At 43.7% G+C, this 17,680-nt stretch overlaps 4 protein-coding genes and 1 long non-coding RNA gene across 6 annotated transcripts; 2 read left to right on the top strand and 3 right to left on the bottom strand.

The window, feature by feature from the left end:
- Positions 1–225: 225 nt before the first annotated feature.
- On the bottom strand, positions 226–1,009 carry LOC135627604 (uncharacterized protein At3g28850-like). The gene has a single exon (XM_065133730.1). It carries the CDS (start codon positions 760–762, stop codon positions 226–228), a length of 537 nt encoding a protein of 178 aa, XP_064989802.1. The 5' UTR covers positions 763–1,009.
- A 675-nt stretch (positions 1,010–1,684) lies between these two features.
- Positions 1,685–4,676, bottom strand: LOC135627330 (uncharacterized). Of its 2 annotated transcripts, XR_010492589.1 has the most exons (4): positions 4,475–4,676; positions 3,999–4,302; positions 2,337–2,470; positions 1,685–1,923 (listed from the first exon to the last, which is right to left on the bottom strand). It is a non-coding gene; the product is annotated as an uncharacterized LOC135627330 (long non-coding RNA). The 2 variants fall into 2 exon arrangements; XR_010492588.1 differs by lacking the exon at positions 1,685–1,923 and having other exon boundaries at positions 1,978–2,470.
- A 2,097-nt stretch (positions 4,677–6,773) lies between these two features.
- LOC135627144 (protein G1-like7) lies at positions 6,774–7,889 on the top strand. Its single transcript, XM_065133136.1, has one exon. It carries the CDS (start codon positions 7,021–7,023, stop codon positions 7,690–7,692), a length of 672 nt encoding a protein of 223 aa, XP_064989208.1. The 5' UTR covers positions 6,774–7,020; the 3' UTR covers positions 7,693–7,889.
- Positions 7,890–11,098: 3,209 nt separating this feature from the next.
- Positions 11,099–13,527, bottom strand: LOC135627109 (ferritin-1, chloroplastic-like). Its single transcript, XM_065133071.1, has 8 exons — positions 13,159–13,527; positions 12,982–13,065; positions 12,826–12,886; positions 12,636–12,723; positions 12,020–12,081; positions 11,854–11,919; positions 11,451–11,514; positions 11,099–11,354 (listed from the first exon to the last, which is right to left on the bottom strand). The coding sequence occupies exons 1-8, from the start codon at positions 13,470–13,472 to the stop codon at positions 11,299–11,301; spliced, it is 795 nt and encodes a 264-aa protein (XP_064989143.1). The 5' UTR covers positions 13,473–13,527; the 3' UTR covers positions 11,099–11,298.
- A 1,793-nt stretch (positions 13,528–15,320) lies between these two features.
- Positions 15,321–16,971, top strand: LOC103972245 (zinc transporter 8-like). Its single transcript, XM_009386513.3, has 3 exons — positions 15,321–16,204; positions 16,315–16,464; positions 16,591–16,971. The coding sequence occupies exons 1-3, from the start codon at positions 15,605–15,607 to the stop codon at positions 16,894–16,896; spliced, it is 1,056 nt and encodes a 351-aa protein (XP_009384788.2). The 5' UTR covers positions 15,321–15,604; the 3' UTR covers positions 16,897–16,971.
- Positions 16,972–17,680: the final 709 nt, after the last annotated feature.

The raw sequence follows: 17,680 nt of genomic DNA, 5'->3' as shown, positions 1-17,680 counted from the left end.
TGGCATCCACCATCATCACCAAAGAAATTAAAGTGAAAACAGGGGAAAGAAAGAAACAGGTTCGTATAAAGTAGCTGGCAGTTGTTGAGGATGGCGCAACAAACGAGGATGAAAAGCACATCGCACTTGTAAAATGACTTTAAAAAATATATATGACAGATGCAGAAGAAAGATACCACGGGGCCGGGATACAAGTCATGATGTCATATTTTCTCCTCAATTGCGTCAATCATCGTAAAGACACCACGGGAATGCGGCGGAGGGGTTTGTCCCGTCGATGAGAGCCTTGAGCTCGCCGGACTCGTGGAGGCGGCAGATCTCGTCGGCGCCGCCAAGGCAGCGGCCAGCGAGGAAGACCTGCGGGAGGGTGGGCCGATGGCGGCCAAGGGCGGCCTGGAGCTCGGCGAGGGAGCGCGAATCCACGGAGAGGTCGCGTTCGTCGATGACGACGCGGAGGCCGCGAAGGATGGAGCGGACGGCGCGGCAATCCTCGAAGGTGCGGCGGACGATGTGAAGGGAGGTGAAGTAGAGGACGACGGTGCCGCGTCGGTCGGGATACGAGGCAGCGGAGCGGAGAGCACGAAGGGCGGAGGACGCGGGGCGGGCTCGGTGGATGACGCGGCGGAAGACGTGGGAGGAGGGGTGTTCGTCGGCGTCGTCATGGACGATGGCTTGGAGGTCCCCGAGGTGGGAGGTGGTGGGAGAGCGGAGGGTGGCGCCTGCGGTGGCGGGGTATCGACTACTCATCCACGGCGACCACATAAGGTCGAGAGAGAGAACTGACGCCTTCAAGTAATCGATTTTCTTATATATTTCTCTAAGTTAGAAGTTTAATAGTTTGCAAAATAAATGCATAGAGCTCATGTATGGCAGATTCGAAAAGTTCCGAGGAGCGGGACATCTTCCACTTGCTATTATCCTGATTCTCCGATTTTTTGAATTTAATATCCTGCTCCTTTTTTTTTTAACCTTATCGAGGAGCGGCATCTTCCACTTGCTGATGCTCCAATTTTTGAATTTGTTATTTTACCCTTTGTGTATATGTTGGTTACTTATCATGCTCCTTTTTTTTTTTTTTTTTCCTTATCGTGCTCATTTTGAAGTGTCATTTTCGGTCGACGAAGCAAGTTTTAACTGAAGTTTTGATTGCACGGAAAATATAAAAGATTAACAAGAGGAAGAAAAAAAATAAAGAAAATTGGAAGCTTAAATTTTCGCTAAATTTTTTTTGTTAACTGGAGTAAGCAAAAGAAAATATATTAAGTAGCCCTTAAGAAGAGTGAGAAAATACTATTTAAAGAAAAATATTTACTTTAATCGGGTGTATTTGAAATTTTAAAATCTTTCGGGTGTCTCTTAGTTTCGCTCGCATTGGTCGCGCTCCTCAGACTCGTGGCCACCCTACGACGGAGACGGATCGTTCCTTATTTAAACAGCGTCGTCACAATGTGGTGTGAAGTAAAGAAAAGCACTCACCAGCAAGAACTTCATCAAAGTTCTGGGCGACGTATGGCCGTGGTTTGACTTGGCCAAATTAAATCTATAAAATCAGAACATTGTGCTTGCAAGTTGGATTAAGTAAATGCAGATTAAGTTAATCACTTTGCACTGGCTGCATGAACATCATGAGCAAAAGAACTGATCTTCAATTTAAAATCTCGTAATTAATTTCCAGCTGGGAAAATAACCCCCAATTTTCAGAAAGGTACCGGCAATTTTGATTTAGCAAAATAATGTAGAAACCGGAAAATTCAGATGCACAAGAACACCGAGGCTAAAGGCCTTCAAAAGCTAGCTGATTATAAATGAGAACACTCACGGAATCTCAACCTTGACTTGTTATTGAAGAAAGACAATCGTTGCACGATTCTGTGAAAGACCGAATGGTTCAAGAAGGCACGATTCTGGTCTGATCCAAATGATCTGAAACAAAAATTAGCCCACATCTACTAACTTCTTCAGCCAACAAAGCTTCCAATAGAGAAATAAATAGATCAAGATCAATCAAAATAGTTCTGAACTAACAAAGACAGCATAAAATCAATAGACATCGAGTTACTTTAGCAAATTTGGCAAACTCACAACGGAGATCATGGGCAAAATAAACCCACGGCCAAGAAACTTGGTCTGTTACAGTTTGGCTTTGGGAAATACAAATTGGGTTTAGTTGACCAAGCCAAAAAAACAATGGCCATATATCATGCATCAAAAAGACCCAAAGGACAATTATACACTCCATAGAAAATATCCTTACTTCCCATACAATAGTAGTCAAATGAAATGCACAAAACAGGATGCTAATATTTGAGCATTTATAGAAGGAAATAGGAACTAACCTTTTCCAACTGAACTGGATTCAAATAAGATCCTGGAGGCAGCTTCTAGGCACACAGTTGCAGCATTGTGGCACGATGAAGAGCAACACCAGCATCACCGACAATGGCACCAGAGAATCATGTAGCTTACCCATCTGTTATAATTTTACTCATGTTAAAATCAGGTGACACTGTCAAATCAACACCATCAACTAACTTGTTCAATTTATTTGCCCGATCAAGAATGGCAACTCCTAAATCATAATATCTATCTCAATGATATGATTGGTAAAACCGGTCCCAAAATCAACTACTACAAATCTTGAAAACGTCTTGACAGATTGATTCAACATATACATCAAATATACAATACAGCATATGTAAACGAAGATCAAGTGAACGGAAAGACGTGTTTGATGAATATCTTTTATTCAACGCATTAAGTATGCAGCATGAAATATGAATCCACTCTATAATGTAGTTGCTAAAGAATAGACAGCGAACTTCACCTACAGGCCTCACCAATTCTAAGGATGGCAGAAAGGAGAAGACATTACCGAGTCCTCATGATTTATTTCCAGTAAACTTGAAAACTAAGGAATATCTTTCTTTTTTTTTTTTTTGCAGTTAAGCTGCACTAAACATTTTGTTCTCATGGTCTCTCAAGCCTACCAAATTGATACGAGTGGAACGTCTAACTTGATCACAATGTTCTCATCCTGAAGGCACAACGGCATCGAAATGGTGCCCATAGGAAACACAACATCTTTCCTTTCTACAAGTAACTAAACATAAATAAACACACAGTATTGTGTGAGAGAAACCAAGACTCCTAGGATTGGATTGACCAGTGACTATATGAACTCGACAGAATGGACTGGATCTAATCTGTGGGACTGGAATCATCCAAGGAAATAATTTAGATAAGTTTTAAAAAATATGTTAAAAGTTTCTTTAACCTTGATATTGCCTGAGCTATGTAACTTTCAAGAGAAGAATTATAGAAAACAAATTATTCAAAGAATTGTAGTGACAATATAGATAGGCACCTGAAGTACCTTGTGATCACTGAGGGAATACAGATTAAATTATTTTGTTTAATAGAACAATTATAAGATCAGTTATGATTCAAGTCAAATATGGTACTCTGGAATTCACGAAATGTGGTTGAAACATGGTAACTCGAAAAGCACAAGAAATAGGAAGATATTTGTTGTTGTTGTTGTTGTTGTTGTTGGTTTGCATATATTACCTACGTAAGAGTATAAACAAGACAAAAAGTTCAAGCGAAACTCATTAAAATAATCATGAACAATAAAGCACATTCATCACAAGATAAAGAAAACATCAAGAACTCATGTAAACCTCATCAAAGAACCTGTATATCACTTATATCATCAATCAACAAGTGACATAAAAGTGAAACAGAGTTTATAGCAAGAAATTGTCACCTACTCGTTCAACTCTTTTATTTTTTTTTTCTCTTTCTTGAGTAAAGACTTCATCTAACAATATAATCTCTAGGAATGAAACAGCGGTAACAATTTTACAATCCAAATAATGAACAGGCAAATTTGTGTGGTTTCAAAATTACGTTCTATTCAACTATAATAAGCAATTAAAGAAAGATAGCCATCCACCATTTCAAGAACAGAGAACATGTCGAGAGAAAGAAATGTTTACCTATATTCGCGCCTGGACCCTGAAGCCCAAGAGATGAAATCGTTGGATGCAAGGGGGCGATGGTTCCTCTCCCTACCATATACTGCTGGATCTGGGCCATGCAAGTTCTCGTCGATCTCCGACTCCCTGGTGTTCCCATTTTCGTCGGCTTTCAAGCCATTGGCCCGGTCGGTTACCTATTTCATCCGCCGATGACACCGCCGCCTCCAAGAAATTCGATCGGTTCCTTTTCGCTTTCTTCGACACCGGCTCTTCTGCCATCTGTTGGTGGTCGTCTTCAATCTCAACTCCCGCAGAGTTCTTTCTACGACAATAAAGCAGCACATTGCTCAAAACCCCCCACCAGCCCAAGAACAATCAGAAACGAGAAAAATCGAGACAAGAACACAACAACAACATGGCGAATGGCCGCAAGAGCCACCGCAACGATCCCCTAACCCTAACGACAGAGAGGACAAAAGACACAGAAAACGTACCCGAAGACCGGAGTCGGGGCGGGATGCAGAGATCAAGCGGAATCGCCGCTTCTTGATCGTGATCCCTTCTTCTCCTTGATTCATCCAGAGGGTTTCAAGGCGAAAAGGATGAGGCGGTGGAGAGACGAACAACGGCATCACACCACTCTCAACCTCCAGGCTTATTTATATGCTGTTATGGTCAGGCGGTTGCGACGAGCGATGTCGCTCTGCACACACATTTATAGATATAATGTTTCTGTTTTTCCAAACAAAAAAGAATTCGACAAAGTAGTATATTGCATTTTCGAATCGTTAGAAAATAATAAAAAAAAAATACTTCATTAAATAATTAATTTACTGATAAAAACAATCTTGAAACCCAACTCAACCTTCTAATGTATTATTATGTTCTTCCTCCCAGTATGACGACGGCCATCAAATATGTTGTTCGAGAAGGGCATAGTGGATACCTACGAGATCGCGACCGTTCAGATGAACACAGGAGTCCAGAAGCAACGGATGACATGACTTGCCAATTCTTGACTTGCATCCTATTTGGTTCAGTAAAAGAAAAGAAGATGAGGACTGTGTCGTGAGAGAAGAGGTGGTCTAATCATAGGATTAAGACCATCATCGCATCTGGTGCAATGCATGCGTGCCTTACTGTTGTTTTTGGGACATGGACTACTTTACCGGAGTCCGTAAAACGTGAGACTCCGACACGACGGTGTGGGTGGAACGAAGTGTTGGGAAGAAAGGCGGGGACGGGAATATGACATAAAAATAAAAGACAAGGGTTGATGCGACGCTGACAAGATCGATGGGCACGGCTTTGTCCAATGCTTGATGGTGAAGACGGTGATGGGTGTACCCGGGTGTGGGGGATTCCTACGTCCCGCGAGCCCAACAAACGAAGGGTCAAAGATCCAATCTCGTAGCATCCCGAGTACAGAGATCAACTTTGGCTCAGCTTGGTATCAACTTTGGCTCAGCTTGGTGTGGGCGATGGAAGCAGTAGCAGTCGGTGTTGCAGCGGCACGCCGTGGTCGAGCGAGAGAAATGCTCCTGGGAGAAAGGACCGAGCTGTGAGTTGCCGTGGTTGGATTGCAGAAAAAGGTCGGCCACATCGGTCGTCCGGTTCCGCTGGTGTGCTGGTTTACCTGCTCGGCTCATGCTAACAAGGGGGTCCCATGTTGTTGACCGGAGGAAGAAATCGTATGAAAATGTTTTTATCTTGTAGTTATTCAATGAAAGGTATAGGGTTTCCTTTCCTATCGTTTTGTGTCTCACTGTTACCGGTCTCGTTTACCGACGCGCAGGGAAGCAGGAATGTCCCTCGCCTGCTGCTGGCTGCTCCTCCCCTTGTTAAGCTCGAAGAAGGGGGGGGAGGACGCACATGTCGATCCTCTCCATTTTCGATCACTAGGGTTAACTTTCCGCTGGATTTAATTAGATCAGCAGGCTGAGAGTAATCCATGGATGATGTTTGTTTAGCATGTACAACCTTAATCTTCACGTTAAATATATGTTATCCATGGATGATGTTTCTCGTCGGAAAACCCTGTTACAAGAGAGGTACATCTAGAAACGCCTTAACCAGAGTTTTGAGCCTTGTATAAATGGACTAATTGTACCTAACATTAGGCGTTACTGTAATAGTTGTGACCGATAGTCCAAGAACACATCATTCTGTTTGAATTTTTCGAAGAATGATTGGAGTGGCTATATCCTATCGAGAAAAACACAAGATAAGAGGGAGGAAGAATTAATTTCCAGACGTCAACTCATACGCACATACGGTCAATTTCGAGCCGCCTAATTTAGTGATGACATGATGATGAATGTATTGCGTAAAAGATTCCTTTATCATTTTTCTTAAATATAAGAAGCATTAGCATCGACCGTTTGAGGCTTTGGAGCATTCTAATCAAACCGATCAATGTTTCAGAATTACCTCTTTTTTTTCTAGGATTTTAATCGAATAAAGGTATCGATTTTAGATGGCTTCCTCTCGATCATGAGCTGAGCATAATATACATCGAATTGCAGTTTTCAGAATTTATATATGTTGATTTGACATCTGGAAAGTATAGAATCTAACGAGTTGTCCAAATTCTTGAGCGTCAGCTTAAGCTCATCCTATGTATCATCTTCCTATCGTGCCCTATCACAAGATATTGAAATCACTAACAATGGAATCGAAGTACTCGTACTGCAAAGTGACAAAAATAGCGAAAAATAGGAAAGTAAACGAGCAGCCACTCATCATCTACCAACACAAGAAGCCTTGAAACGTCATTCTTCTTTTGTTGGTGGGAGGAGTAACATGCACTGCTTTCTGTGCTCAAACCGATGCCCAACGCTCTTCATCACTATTGCTATTAGGAGAAGCCCTGTTCGGTGGTGCTGACCGACGGGACACCATGTGAATCCCTTCATACTAGTTAGTTTTACTTGCCCTCTCCCTCTCTCTCTCTCTCTCTCTCTCTCCTTCTCTCTCTATTGTCTTTCTTGGTCCCATCAAGATACATCTACATCTCGCTTTCCTCTTCTGACGTCGGTGCATGGACTCGACTACATCCGACAACGACCACCGCCCGCCGGGGGGGGAAGGCCCGTCCTCCTCCTCCTCTGTATCTTCCACCGCCGGCGCGGCGCCCGGGGGAACCGCAGACAAGCAGCCCCGGGCGTCGGTGGCGCCGCTCAGCAGGTACGAGTCGCAGAAGCGCCGGGACTGGAACACTTTCCTGCAGTACATCCGGAACCAGAGGCCGCCGCTGGCGCTGGCGGGGTGCGGCGGCGCCCATGTGATCGAGTTCCTGCGGTACATCGACCAGTTCGGGAAGACGAAGGTGCACGCGCCAGGGTGCGCTTTCTTCGGTTGCCCTAACCCGCCGGCGCCGTGCCCGTGCCCGCTCAGGCAGGCCTGGGGCTCCCTGGACGCCCTCATCGGGCGCCTCCGAGCGGCGTACGAGGAGAGCGGGGGGAAGCCTGAGACCAACCCGTTCGCCGCCCGCGCCGTCCGCTTCTATCTCCGCGATGTCCGGGACAGCCAGGCAAAGGCCCGGGGGATCCGCTACGAGAAGAAGAAGCGGAAGCGAACTCCGCCTTCTACCGGTGGGGATGCAGGTGAGCATTCTTCGACCGCCGCCGTCCTGGGTGGTGGTGGTGGTTCAGGTTCGAGCCTCCCGGAGGGATCTACTACTGCTCCGCCGGGTGGCTCATCTATCCCTTGATCGAGATATAATCTCGCTTCTGCCGGTGTTGCCGATGATGATGGTGAGGGAGTTGGGATGGATCACAAGAGTTACTGTTGGTAGTGTTCGTTAGATTTGGCGATCTTCTTTGATTCAACCTGTTTTTGATGAACACAAGACAGAATGCACTTTTTATTTTTCCTGATGCAGTACTTGTTTGAATTAATTCTCTCTTTTAAATGGTGTTATGATTGGATGTTTCTTCTGCGCTCATTTCGTTTGGATGCTTTAGTGGGCTGATTATAATTCTGTAGTATATACTTTGAACTGAACTCTGAGCACTTCGTCTTTGCTTTGCTATGCTATGCTGCCTTGAGGTTGCTTTCATCATTGCTATGCCATCTTCAGGATGCTTCAAAAACCTTAAGATATAATGATGTCGAGATCGATCTCGATTCCTTTGTGATAACTGGGTTGCTATCCCATGTCGTTATTTCTTCTCGCTCTACGTTGTTGTACTTTCTGTAATTTTGCTCTTTCGATTGTTTTTGCTTTCTGCACTGCACTGTAGGGTTTGATCTCATCTTCTCTCTTCTTTTTTTCCTTCTAACCCTTAGTTCGGAAGCACTGATACAGGCCCTCCATTAATATTTCAGCTGAGTGAGACTTAATTCCACCTCCAGGAATAGAACTCCAAAGTAAGTCATTCCTCAATCCATTACAAGCTCCTCTACATTCCTCAATCTCGTCAACATCTTTGATCCTAGGAAAAGCTTCCCTTCCGTCTTTTTCTCTCATCTGCGGTAGCGACCGACGTGAGAATTGTTCGATCAGGAGCCCCCACACGTACGTGCTTCCTCTCTTCCACAACAAGTCTTCATCTCCAACTGTGATTTGCAGTAACACCAAATCTCCCCTTCTTCTAGCCACCATCAGTTCCATCTGCCATCTCTCTCTCTCTCTCTCTCTCTCTCTCTCTCTCTCTCTCTAAGAACCGGTTTTGTTTCTTGTTACTTACATCCTTTTCTTAGTGACATCTACGAGAAACTACAACCTCTTTGACAAACAACCACTCTAAGCTTAGCAGTCCTAGTGATCTATACTCAACGCCGTATGCGTTGCTGCCAACACAGAACCATTTTATGGTTCTCATGGGCAGATGTCATCACAAGAACAACAGCAAAATACAGGAGTATATTATTTATTCTCCCTTTGGATGGACCAAACTCTTGATGCACAATTCGAAGCTGAGATGAATCGTTTCCTGCAACCACTGATATCTTTTAGCGGCTTGCTGCAACTTGGAATACGAATTAATTGTTGCTATCGGCAAGTTTCTTCCCCTCCCATAAGCTGCAGGTACAGTAAGACATTGGCAGTGGAGATTTTTATTGTCGAACAAGTATTGGAACCGTAAATATGCCTCATAAATTAAGTCTGTCAGCACATACGTCAGCTATCTCAAGTCGTTCTTCAATTATGTAGTCGAAAGAAGAGAATCAACAATGTCTCAACCACAGCGAGTACTTCACACTATCAGGTAAGATGCTGACAAGCTCCTTAATTCTCTTGCATGTAGCACAGTCCAACGACGGGAATACCGGTCTTGTCTAGGCTTCACCCGGCCGGCATCAACATGCATGTATGTATGTAGACCCACCCTAATGAAACGAACACGTGGCGGTGAGGGATTAGCTTCCACGTACATAACGCTACTCCCATCACCATGGGAATTACTTGTTAATTAAGAATCAACTCGGCTGGTTGGTTAGTAGGTTAGGATCCTCCTCACCAATTATTGTACGGCGTTCGCATTCAAATAATGTGTTTCCACCCAAACGGGGTTGGATAGTAACAGTTCTAATATGTTCAAGAATATATATATATATATATATATATATATATATATATATATATATATATATATATATATATATATATATATATATTCTGATGAAGATAAATAATGAAATTAGAAAAATAAAAGTTAACATGGAAATTTGACCACGAGTGATTTCTTTGGTTAGCATGGTGGATTCTCGTATGTGTTATAAGCTCTAAAACTAGGAGAGCATTCAGAGGGAATGGCGCGCCAACGGTTTCAACCTCTTACTAATTAATTGCATAACATGAAGGACAACAATTTTATTTTTATAGTGTTTCAGAATAATTAATCATTAAAATTGTTCATCAATAGATATGGCTCGTCCTATGAATATATATTGTGAAAGAGACGTTAGATTAAGAAATGAGAAGGAATGTATAGTGGGAAAGCCACTTACAATACGACTGCAATTAATTATGCTACGTTAGATGCGTCTCTCAGCTTCTCGGTTATGCTTAATTCAGATGCCACGCAGTTTAAATAAGTCCCTTTTTAAAGTCAAATTTCCATTATATATATATATATATATATATATATATATATATATATATATATATATATATATATATTAGCCATTCTTTTTTTATTATTTTAAAATTATTGTGCTTATTTAATGATGTCTGAGAGAGAAGCCTGCAAATCCGACGGTTCTGAGACCACAAGGAACAAGATATAAAGAATCAAAAGTATTATATACGTATGCACACAAAGTTATATGATAAATAATATGTCGAAGTTTGCTGTGACGTAAGAAGGCCATGATGAGAAGGAATAATTGGACAGAATGCGAGATAGGCTCATCCTCCTTTTTTTTTCTCTCTCCAACTAAATCTTGTTTGATAAATGAGTTGCATATATCTAAATTAATTTACTGGAGTCATGTTACAAAGGATGTCTGTCTGGAACACCACACGTACGGAATGATAGGATGTTTCTTCTCTCTCGAGACCAATGGCCACAAAAGCCGAAGCCTTACCTGCTAACTCGAGTTATGGATTCTCACAAAAGGGAGCTGCTGAAATGGCAGGCACACCACTGGGAGCGATGTCGACCGGGTGGTGATAATAAAAAGCTTAGGCAGCGTATGATCATACTGCGATGCAGAAGAAGAAAGGTCGAGGCATCCAAGGCCGAGTCGATGATGCATGTGAATCTCCTGTTGCTGCCTGCTGATCATTTGATCGTACAGGAACACGTCATGGCCACCATAGGGATGTGTAATGCTGTAATTAGGACGGGGTGTAGCCATGTCTCTGAAGCCCTTCACCTTGAAGCACGGGCCGAGAGGACGGAAGGAAGCACTCCGAGTGCTGACAGCGTGGGCTGTGCTCGACCCCTCGGATACATCTTGAAGGGAACTGTACCAGCCGAAGGACCTTTCATTAGGAGGCGAATCGACAATGACAAAGCGAAACAGGAGGTCCTCATGATTGTCCGTACTCGAAGGCCCAAATTGGCCCATTTCCCTGCGAACTGAGCAATCGGAACACAGAATTGACTTCATTATTATGACCTCTTATTTCCCCCCGATATCATCATCATCAATCATCCAGCATACTATTCGTATTAAGCTCGGCAACATTTATTATACGGTCTAGACTTACATAAAAAACAAATTTAGCAGGGGACCATGTCACACACGTCTCTAATTCTCAAAAGTCTATTACTGAAGAAACACCAATACAAATGCCAAACCAAAGCTTCATGTAAAGAGACCTCATCTAAGACATCCTGCACACCAAGACAAAGCCACATGATTCCTATGCCTGATGCAACTTTCCTTCATCGAGCAGCATCCGATCAAAGTGCCAAACCCCTACGATGAGTAAAGTTATATGATTGTAAGACCAACTCAACAACTTCGAATGCTGACTAAATTTTAAAGAGAGTGTATGTGTGTATAAAACCTCACCATGTCCCTTCCCCACTCTTCTCAGTTGAGCAACATATTCAGATATCTTTTTGATGGCTTCCACCTGGATAATAGAAGAGAAGAACTAATTAAGAGAGACTCTCAACATAATAAAAGTACTTAGATTAGATTAATCGATTAGGTCATGATGCATCTAATTCTACCACTTGAAGATGATGAAAAATTACCAAACAAATGGCAATATTCTATTCTTTTTTTTCTTCTTTTTGGTTAGGATCACGAATGATGAACATCTTAACAACTATCCTCTAATGGCCACGACAGCAACTAGAAAGTATCAATTAGAAAGAAAATTGCAGCTTTTTTACATTATAGTTCCAAAAGTAAAGGAAAATATGTATAAAACAACTCATTAATTGTGGATAATATGGGAGTCTTTCACCTGTTCTTCAAGGAATTCGCTCTCGATAAAATCTGCCATCTGAGCATCGTTGCATTTTTCGGCCACCTGTTTCATGAAATTTGAACACAGTGAAGACTCCGATAACATAAGCTGGTACTAACCTGCCAAAAACAACACATTAATTTCATAGGTCAGGATTACTTACATCATGTAATCCGAGTAATTTCTCGTTTGTCAGCTTCTCAAGACACAAGGCTAATTCCATTGCTGCAACAACATAAACAACTTGCTAAAACTATGTCACCATAATTTGAAGTCTGATGAAACCATCAAACAAAACAAAAAAAACAGAAGCATGAATAAGCAGAAATTGCAGGCTTCCGAGTAATCTTATCTCAAAGAAACATGCATGAAGTCAGGACCCTCATCTAGGTCAATATAGACAATTTAGATCTGGATAAGAAGGTTCACCTACAGAACAAGAGATGGAATAGGCATACCCACATAAACAAAGATAATTTTTAATCAGGAGCATGTAGATTATACGACCATATAGATCTATAAAACAATAGCCCTCGTCCATAAGGTGTCAGAGTTGGATTCATCTCGTCCATGAAGGCTCGAGACTTCAATTCTTTCTAGCAAACTTCTGTCAAAAGAACTCCCTTTTTCATGGCACCTCAATAAGATAATACAACCCAGGAAGAAGTAGGGACAAAAGCTTCATGATGACAGCGATAAGCATGCATAAATCGGCAATTCATGTTTCTTGGTCAATAATTATAAGTAGACCCGCGCTCTGTGCAGAAACCACAACTTACCGTACAGTGCATCACCCTTCTCGGCGTGATTAAACTCGGACAATGGCGTAGCAATGGATTGAAGATTCACTCTTCCTCCGCGCTTGTTCTGACCGCATCAAATTTGGTTTGGTTTAGTCATCACAGATCCGAAAAGGAAGAACGGAACCCCTAAACATCCAACAAAAGAGGGAAGAAAGCAACCACTCACTTGGTACTCCATCAATTTCTCTGCATGGTCCCGTTCCTCTTGGCTCGACTCCTTAAAGAACCTGAAACAAGCAAGAGCAGCGCAGATCTAAGACATATATGTGTCTGTGCAGGAAGGAAGATAAGGGCATGTTCTGGATTTTTTGCGATGACATACTTGGCGAAGCCCTTCAGCGCCACATTGTCGCGATCGAAGTAAGCGAAGAGGGCATGATAAATGTACGAATTAGTGTATTCGACACTGGAGGAGAAAACACAGACAGAGGGTAAGAGAAAGGTATTAAATCCCCAGTAGTTCGAATTTGATCTGTTCGAGTAAGGAAGGAGAACCGACTTGATCTGTACATTAATGGCAGCCTCGCACTCATCGGCGTACTTCTGACGAGCGATGGACGAGTCGGGGGCCACCGGCACGAGAGAGACATCGCTCTTGATCTCCTCGAAAGGCTGGAACACGACTCCCGTGATGACATGGTTAGAACCGGCGGCGACAGCCGTTGAGACGCGCCGGTTCATTCGCCTCGGAGATCTAAAAGGAGCGAAAGAAGAAGACAAGGAAGGGCGGACGGCGGGAGAAGGCGGCTGCGAGGCCTCGGAGGAGGCGGAAACAAGAGCGAGAGCGGCGGAGGCCTTGAGAAGCAACGCCATGGTGTGAACAGCAAAGGATTTGGAAGAGCAAGGCGGACGGCGGAGAAAGGATGAGGGGGCGAGGGGAACATATAGAAGGCGAAGCGAATGCAGGACGCGTGGACGGTGCAGATCGATGGGGAAGCAGAGGCGCGTGTGGAGGACTCGTGGTCTCCCCACGACTCTGTCCGCCTCTGAGTTCGTCGTGTGGTGTGAAGGGGGAGAATCTTGGGAAAATATCTTTTTACCTTTCACTGGCCTATATTTTCATATATCTTTTGGTGTATAAATATAAATAAATAAATAAATAAATATATATTGATGAGGGTGATAACGACGATAAGACTCAGGGTGACGTCAGTTGCCCTAGATAACGCCTCAATTGACCTGACACCACCTGGTCAAACGGATTGGAACGTCGATCGAGGCACATTAACCATCCTGTTCAGACTCGGTCCTTCACGCCATGCCAACACTAGTGTCAAATGCTATCAGGAGTACGAGTCTGCCCCCCATAAGCGGGCACATCAGGAAACAGTAAGCTTCCCTATAAATACCCTCGCATTCTAAATGGGAGGAGGAGGACAACCAAGAAACCCCATTTATCACTTACTGACTTGATTATCGAAGGGGTCGGGTCAAGCTCCCCGACCCAACCTTTGTGCAGATGCGAAGCCGAAGGTCCCTACTGGAGGTGCAGGCGAGAAGTTCTTGCCTAGAGGAAACGACGACCCCGTCCCGATCAGACCACCGTAATCGGCCACCTCAGCAGTTTCGAGGAACGTCCCAGGAAGATCCCCATCATCCGGATCCGAACCAAGCCGCGTCGGTCCCAAGACCACGGCTTAAGGTTGTTTACACTAATATATATATATATATATATATATATATATATATATATATATATATATATATATTCACAAATCAAATCCAAGAACGAGAAGACAATCACATTCGTGGATTGCACTTGTCCTAGTTTATATGAGCATCTTCGATTTATAATAGATTTAACAAAGAATATAATATATGAATTCAATTGGAAAGAAAGTCGATGTCGTAAAAGAATAAAACAGTTGGATTCCTACGCTGAATAGTCGTTTGAGGAGTCGATGGCGGCCAAACTTCACTGTCACGGCGATCGTAATCATCAGTGGAGGAGGCGTGTGGTGACCTCGCGCGCCTTGTGGATGAGCTTCGTGAGCCGCCACGGCACGTCTCTTCCCATTCGCCTGCTCCGCGATTCCTCCATCTCCCAGCCCTGTCGCATTCAAAGGTTTGAAGAATCCATGTGCGGAGGTTGAAGGAGACGAGACAAGAGAGACACGGAAACGAAAGCCAGAAGGCCGCTTCTAGAATGCTGATGTTACTTGGGAAGCAATTTATTTGACCGTCGATGGTTGCTAATGACTATTTGGGAACACTAGCTTACACAGCCATGGGCGTCTGATCGGCCTGAGCACGGCGTGTGCTTAATCTTGGTCAAAAAGGTCATCGAGACCAGTGGGTATTCATTCATGGCCCAACATAGAGAGAGGCACTGCTGAGACTGCAGTGCAATGCATTTTAGGTACATGTTCACATGCTCCACAACCTTCAAGCCCGCAACAAGAGACAAAACCTGTCTCCTCCGACTTCAAGATTCGTGTGCTGCATCATTTCCACTGTGTTCTCGATTAGTTCGTTGGTTATTTATTTGCTCTTTTATTTATATATATAAATATAATATCACCGTACATGGCGCCGAGCGTTACTATAAACAAACTGCTGTCCGAATGACAACACAGTGTCGACACCCACACAAGTAATTTATCAACCGACGGAAGCACCCATCGACGATCTCCACTTTACAAACATGTTGATGCCTTGAATTCAATACATCAATCGCAGAAGCAGAGATGAAGGTATTATTATATGTTGGACGACGGAAAGAAGAAGAAGAAGAATGATGCACAAAAGAAGAGCCTCACTCTCTCGTTAACAAGACGAGCCCACAAATCCTATCCTAATCGGTGTCAACGTTTGGAGACAATCATGTGCTCATCGATTGCTGCATCTTTCCCTCGAAACCCCCTCCTTCCCACCCCACCATCTACACAAACGCGGCTCCAGCCTCCCGGTAATCCATTGCAAGACTCTCTCCAAGCGCCGGGAAGATGATGATGAGAGGTGCCTCGGTCTTCTTCCTCGCGGTGGTTCTTCTTCCTCTGCTTGTTCACGGCGACTGCGAGTGCTCCACCGATGAGGCGGGCCGTGACAAGAAGAAGGCCCTCCCGCTGAAGATTGCAGCGATATTTTCCATCCTTGTGTGCGGCAGTATCGGCGTCTGCATCCCCATCTTAGGCAAATGGTGGCCCGCTCTTCACCCCGAAAAGGATGTCTTCTTCGTCATCAAGTCGTTCGCTGCCGGTGTCATTCTCGCCACCGGCTTCGTCCACATCCTCCCCGACGCTTTCGACGGCCTCACCTCCTCGTGTCTCGATCCGAGTCCTTGGCAGAAGTTTCCGTTTGCTGGGTTCGGCGCGATGGTCGCCGCGATCGCGACGCTGATGATGGACACTGTGGCCACCGGATACTTTAGCCGCTCGCACAGCGCTAGGGCTCGGACGGCGGCCGTGACCGACGAGACCAAGGCTGACATGCAAATCACCGTGCACGGGCACAACGACGTTCATGTACATAGCCATGCAAATCACGGTCACATTCACGAGGATCCTTCGGCTCAGCAGCTGATCCGCCATCGCGTTATCTCTCAGGTAAAATCACTGAACTGCTTGCTCTAACGAGGCACAAGTTGATAATTTCTTCGGTGCTTTCTTCGTGAAGCAGTCAGAGAGATTTTGATTTCGATGGGTGCACAACACAGGTTTTGGAGCTCGGCATCGTGGTTCATTCTGTAATAATTGGGATTTCCTTGGGGGCATCGGAGACTCCATCTACGATAAGGTCTCTGCTGGCTGCTCTCAGCTTTCATCAGTTCTTCGAGGGTGTAGGGCTCGGAGGATGCATCGTGCAGGTAAATCAAATGAGGAGTGTTGGGTTAGACTAGCCATGATCGATTTACATAAAAATGGCACATCAAAATTCGATTTACTATTCGATTGATTTTTGCTAGCGAAAGCATTGTGGTTTTGTGTCGCAGGCGAAGTACCAAATGAAGTCAATGGTAACGATGGGGCTCTTCTTCTCCCTCACGACACCGGTTGGGATTGCGGTAGGTATGGGAACATCATCGGTGTACGACGAAAACAGTCCCACAGCTCTCGTCGTCGAAGGTCTTCTGGATTCTGCCTCTGCCGGAATCTTGATTTATATGGCCCTCGTTGATCTGCTTGCCCAAGATTTTACGAATCCGAGGGTGCAGAACAAACCCAAATTACAACTTGCCATGAACATCTCTCTCCTTCTGGGAGCAGCACTCATGTCTATTCTTGCCAAGTGGTCGTAGAACCATTTGTACTCTGTACGATAGATAATTTTTGCATCGTTATTATTATAGTTGTCTGTGAAATTTGTGATGCTAGTAGAAATTACTTTTTAGGAGTGCTACCGAAAGAACAAATTGGAGAATGTGATGAGGGCCACAATGACATCGATGGCAAGATTGGATTGGGACAGCTGCTCGGATTTAAATCACAAGTGTCCATCTGCAACAATGTCCGGTTCATTAATTCATGTGACCGATTCAATCTCCACTTGAGGACTTGCAGTTGATGTGTGGAAACTCGAGACATTGTTGCAGGTCCATTAGTGGCCCCATTGGTCCTCCATTTGGATTACTTGAGACTCCCCATTTTGTGCCAAGGAGTACTCGAGCGTTGTGGCCCCATTCGTCCTCCGTTTGGATTTCATGAGACCCCCCATTTCTGACAAATAGTACTCGAGCAATAAAATGGAAAAGAAAGATAGAAAGAAAGAGTAAATTTGACATGTAATCAAATTCTATTAAAGATTTCATTATGAATGTAATTGATTTAGTAACAAATCTTTTCCAACGCTATCTGTATCATAATTTTATTTGATTTAAATTACTAATTAAATTAGAGTTGATAATAATATATCCATCAAATTCTTATAAATTAATTTTAATTTTTTTTTATTTTTAATATGGGACTAATCAGGATATTACGATTTTTCTCCCCCTGACACTTGACATCCTTATCGAGCCCAACATAACCTAGTTCAAATTCTAATATGATGCATATTAGGTATAATACAATGGTAACTCTACG

Source organism: Musa acuminata, chromosome BXJ2-11 (genome assembly GCF_036884655.1).
Source record: "Musa acuminata AAA Group cultivar baxijiao chromosome BXJ2-11, Cavendish_Baxijiao_AAA, whole genome shotgun sequence".
NCBI lineage: Eukaryota > Viridiplantae > Streptophyta > Magnoliopsida > Zingiberales > Musaceae > Musa > Musa acuminata.
The sequence above is the reverse complement of the archived record's forward strand: the minus strand, read 5'-3'. Positions and strand labels throughout refer to the sequence as shown.